Genomic DNA, 5059 nt, shown 5'->3' with positions numbered 1-5059 from the left:
CAATTCCAGCTGAGAATTACCACCATTAGTCATTCATCAATGTTATAGAAGTTTCCCCAGTATTGAAGGGGTAGTACTTCTCCTGCATTATAAACTTACATTAAAAAATAAAAGTTTACGAAAATAAGTTAAGAAACCCTTATGTAGTTAAAAAACAAACATTGGTGGTGTTTTAAATGTCACAGTTAGAGTTAATGTTCCATCTACTTAACAAAGATGACTGACTTTCATGCTGAGAGATATGGCTGTAATAAAGACTGTTTATTTTGTTTCCGAAAAGATCGACAAAAACGACCCCACAATCCTAGTAATTGTGAGACTTGTTCCAGGCATTTATTTGTTGTGACTTCTCTTTTCTTTCTTTTCTCCACTGCCTGGGCATTATTTATCTGCAGAATAGGAGAATTAATAGTCAAAATTAATTTTCACACTCTTTAACAACAGTTGAGTGCAGGTTATGTTGCCTGTTCTATGCAAATCCATCTCTCAGTGTGTCCCCAAAGCACCTGCTTACCATATGCTACCATGTGCTTTTTACAGAGGAATGCTCTGCTTCTCTCTATCCACCTACTCTTGCCCCAAGGCCAAACACCACCTCCTTCACAAAGCCTCTGCTAATTGCTCAGACCTTTTCTTTCAGTAAGTCTTCAGAGTGTGTGTCATTTAACTTTGGCTCTCACATGTTGTTCTTAATACTGCATCATGGGTATTCCCCACAGTGCTGAGCACAGTGTCTTATATATAGGAAACACTGGATGTTTATTGAATGATGAAATAAATGAATAAATTGCTGATTTCATGATCTCTTTGACAAGATCATAAGTTCCTCATGGGCAGGACCTAACTTGCACCTCTTTATAGACATAGTTCAGTAAACCTAGTCTATTATTTGGACCCAAAGTGCTCCTGTCCCTGTGCTCACCATCTAGATGTTCACCATCTAGACATTTCACAGACACCCGAGGGTATATTCTAAAGAGGATTCTGGTGTATTCTTTTACCTGAATTACCTTTGAGTAGTGACAGACTGGGGGTCCTAGACACACAGTATTCAGATTGACAAAGTCACTACGTTACTAAGCAAAAATTTTACATTCTAAAATCTGTTAAATCATAATTATTATAGGGCTTAGACTCCTCTTTAGGGCTTGAGAGAGGACTGAAATAAATTTCTCCAGATTCCCCTTTTTCTGACATGCTGTCCAAGAACTAGATTTAGCCTATTCTCTGTGCTTTTCTCATATGAATGACTTTTATCCTGATCATCTGTAGATTTGGCAGGGTCTCCTTGATAAGAAGGCATAGAGCCAAACAGGTTTCTCATCGGCTACCTGGTATTGAGTTTCTAACTCAAGCTCAACCCAGATCAGCCTTATGGCTTCAGTTTCTGACCCCTAAAAGGTGACAGTCTTGGCCACCTAGACACTCAGATTGCAGAGTAATAAAGTCCACCTGGTTAATAAACAGCAATTATACATATCTGCACTTGTTTCTCTTTATCTTTCTTAAACTTGTCATCATGAAGATAAATTCTCTGCTTCACTTGCCAATAAAACAAATATTTATGAAGCACTGGTTGTATGCCAGCTACTGTTACAACTGCTTCTACATGTATTGACTCATTTAATTCTCATAAACATCCTACATAAGACTTACTAATATGATACCCATTTTGCCCATGAAGCCAAGACACACCAAAGTATGTCATTTATCCAAATCTTTGCAGTTAGAAGTTATAGGCTAGGATACAAAGTCAGGCAGGCTGTCTCCAGAGTTTCTACTAACTCTCCACTATACTACCTATTTCCATATTTAAAGTTACACATTCATTCAAATGCATATAATTTCATGTGCAAAAATCTATTATATGAAGAGAGAGCAATAGCTCCCGTACAGGCAATTAAGCAAACATAAGGTAGAGACTTTACACATAATATAACATTTTAGGAAGCATACAGTCATTAAGTGATAAGCCCAAGCAGTGTCGTTCAGACTTTGGAATGGACAAGAACCTCTTAAGGAGCCTCATACTCTGAGATTTTGCTTTTGAAAGTCTGGGTTGGAACTCTGCGAACTGGCATTTTTGAGCGGTCATCTTCCCATACTCTAGCAGTCAGGACATTCTGATGATGTACAATGCTCAGTGATCATACCCTGAAACACTGACCTAAGGTTTAGAACCAGAATTCAGCCAAAACAGAATCAGACCCCTAGAAAAAGGCGAGTTTGAGTCCAGGTGTCAACGCGGAACTAACTGACAACCTACAGTTTTTATCTGGCTCATTTGCTCTTCAAAAGATAAAACCTGAATAAAAATCAGAGAAAGCCTTCTGCACCAAAGCCCCCGTTTAATTGAAGATTAGCTTCAAGGTGTCACAAAGCGAGCAGCCAAGGCGTCGGGCTTACCTGAATTCTCGAATAGCCTGGGCACTGGAGAGCGAAGGTAGCGTTAGTTCTCAGCGCAAACTCTTCCTTGGCGAGGGACGTGCAGCCGTGGGTGGGACTGAAGGTTATGCGCTGGATTTTAGTGAGGCAATCTGGCTGCTCACAGGAGCAAAGTTTACGAGAAAAGGAGAAAACGCCAGAAAGAAAAAGAAAGGAGAGAGCGTTGTTATGACTGAGTGAAGAGCGCAGCGAGGGAGGTGGGGCAGGAGCGGGAGGCACGACGAAGACGTCCGCAGCAAGAGCGAGGAGGTCGCGGCCGAGGTGAGGGCGGAGCAGGAGGGCGACGCGAGAGTAGCCGGGGGCGCTGGCCGCGGAGGGTCGTCACCGCGCTCGCTCCGCCCCAGCTCCCCGCCCCGAGGCTGCTAAAAGCCGGCGCCAGGCGCTGAGGCTCCGGGCAGGTGGTGCCCCTGACGTCCTTCCCTGGTCCCAGTTCCCGATTTGCCTTTCCTTCGGGGGGAGAGGAGGAAGCCTCTCCCGGAATCCCGTTCTATCCGGACAGAGACTTCCTCCCCCTAAGTTGGAACAAAAGTGGCGTCCCAAGCCGGGAGCAGCCCCGCGCGCTGGTAGCCCAGATGTCCTCCTGCCCCGCCGGCGTCGCTCCAGAGCCTAGCCCTTTGCCCGGGGTCCTACACACCGCGGCATACCCTCTCCCCTGCTTTCTGGAGGAAGTCAGCAGCGCTGACCACTCTACTTACCTGGTTGTTACAGGAGATGGTGCTGTTGAACTGGGTGCTTTTGGACTAAAAGAAAGAAAGAGGGGGGAAAAAACACAGCAAGAAGGATAAAAACTCTTAAGTCCACGTGTAAGATCACTCCCCTGCCCTGGCTCCCAGGCTTTAAAGGTGCTCAGTTAGCAGTTTCTGGTTAGGTACCTGTTTCCTATGTCATTGACAAGGCAGTGAAATAGTTAGTTTTTATATGGTGCTGGCTAGTGTTTGAAACTGGACGTCAAAAGACCTCAGAGAGAGCCCTCCCTCCTTCCCTCCCTCGAACAGGGACACCTGCACACAGCACTAGGCATGTGAGCAATAATGCCATTCTTTGGGTGCCGACATGTGCCCTGTAGCCATTCATGCATGCAAACTCTATCTAGAAATTAGAATAATCAGGAAAATGATTTCTACTGTATACTAAGAAGTCCAAAGTACACCATATCCTGTAATAGCAACCTGAAACATCTAGAACACTAGGAAGACCTGAAGCACAGCTTCATTCCTTAGCTGTGCTCACCCCATATGGCTTAGCTCACAAGAATTCCTCTTTCTTATTCTTTCTTCCTAAAGCCCTCGTCCCCACTGTCCTTTTACTGCATAGTCAGAGCAGCAGTTTAGCGGAAGGTAGACTCCCTTGTTGCATGATGTGCTACCTATTGATACCCGCTCCTCATCAGCATCTGCACACTTACAATGTGCCAATTTCTAGATAGTCATTTTAGATGCCAATATATTTGAATATCATGTGTAAATATTTCTGACAAAATGCTGGACCATGATTTTTTTCCAAATTATTTTTCTTTTCTAGAAAGTTAAATTGTAGTTTAAGTGCATGTATGCCTACCCTTCTGATGAGAATACATTTGTTTAAAAAAATGTTTCTTCACTTACCCCATTCATGTATTCCTTCAGGTCATCATAAATAGTTTTCTGATATTTCTGTTTAATCTTCTCAAAGTCACAGTTAGTGAAGTCGTAGGTTAGCACCAGCCCTACCAGTTGCAAGATGAAGATCTTCCTGAAAAAAGCTGACAGAACAAATAGTAAGGCATCAGGGAATATATTTGGAAAGCCAATTCCACCCCAGTTTCACACTAAACTTGTCCCACCAAGACTGCACTGTGTCTAGATCGGCAAGGCCTGCCTTACGGGCCAGCGCTCAGGCACCCGTCTTTGCCTCTCATTCCCGGTACACAGGAGGCCCATATTCACCCATGCTGTTGCCTTAAGTGGGAGTCTCCCTGATGCTCCAGAGCTTTCTGGCTCCACATATATAACACCTAAACGCCTACGGGCTCTTTTCTCCTAGGCCAATGATTTTCTTCCATGTCATTCTCTTCCTTTATAGAATTCTGAATTGATGATGTGAAAGAAAAAAATTAGGACTAGCCAAATCTATGGAATTTTAACATTAGTAAAATTATCAGGAATTTCTCTGACCTTCCTTCTTTTTTCTTTGCCCTAAACCCTTAATATGTGTTTTAAGAAATGGATACCAGCTTCTTTTCTGCTACAGGGTGATTTCCACGACCAACATTTTCTCCTTAGGAAAAATACCTTAAGAAACCAGCAGCTCTCTAAGGAGTTGGTACCTCTGCCTGTGCATCCTGAACACCTCTGAGCGTTTCCTTTGGCCACTTTGGACTAGCGTTTTACCTCCTTTTTGGCTATTGAGAAATGCATGTGCTTCCTTACAGGATGCTTTGGAGGGTGGGTGAAGCTTCAGGCCTGGATAGTGCTTCCACGTGAGAGCATTAAATGTGCGATCATGCCCAGATCCTTAGGGGAAGGAACGATAAGAGCTTGAAATGAATCGGGAAAGTTCTGATGGGCGTCCTCAAAAACCCTCACCATCAAACTGGTATTAACTGATCAACACATAAATGCACATATAAGAATAA

At 43.5% G+C, this 5059-nt stretch overlaps 1 protein-coding gene across 1 annotated transcript in view; it reads right to left on the bottom strand.

The window, feature by feature from the left end:
• Positions 1-227: 227 nt before the first annotated feature.
• The window catches only part of TSLP (thymic stromal lymphopoietin), a 5638-nt gene continuing 806 nt past the window's right edge, over positions 228-5059 (bottom strand). The window contains exons 3-6 of the mRNA XM_012659504.1: positions 4050-4214; positions 3141-3185; positions 2407-2541; positions 228-389 (exon numbers count right to left, since the gene is read on the bottom strand). Coding sequence (XP_012514958.1) covers positions 228-389; positions 2407-2541; positions 3141-3185; positions 4050-4214 — 507 coding nt within the window. The remainder of the gene's footprint in view (positions 390-2406; positions 2542-3140; positions 3186-4049; positions 4215-5059) is intronic.

The sequence above is a fragment of the Propithecus coquereli genome, unplaced genomic scaffold (genome assembly GCF_000956105.1).
Source record: "Propithecus coquereli isolate 6110/MARCELLA unplaced genomic scaffold, Pcoq_1.0 Scaffold62, whole genome shotgun sequence".
In the NCBI taxonomy this organism is placed as follows: Eukaryota; Metazoa; Chordata; class Mammalia; order Primates; family Indriidae; genus Propithecus; species Propithecus coquereli.
Note: the sequence above shows the minus strand (reverse complement) of the source record. Positions and strands in the feature narration are given on the sequence as shown.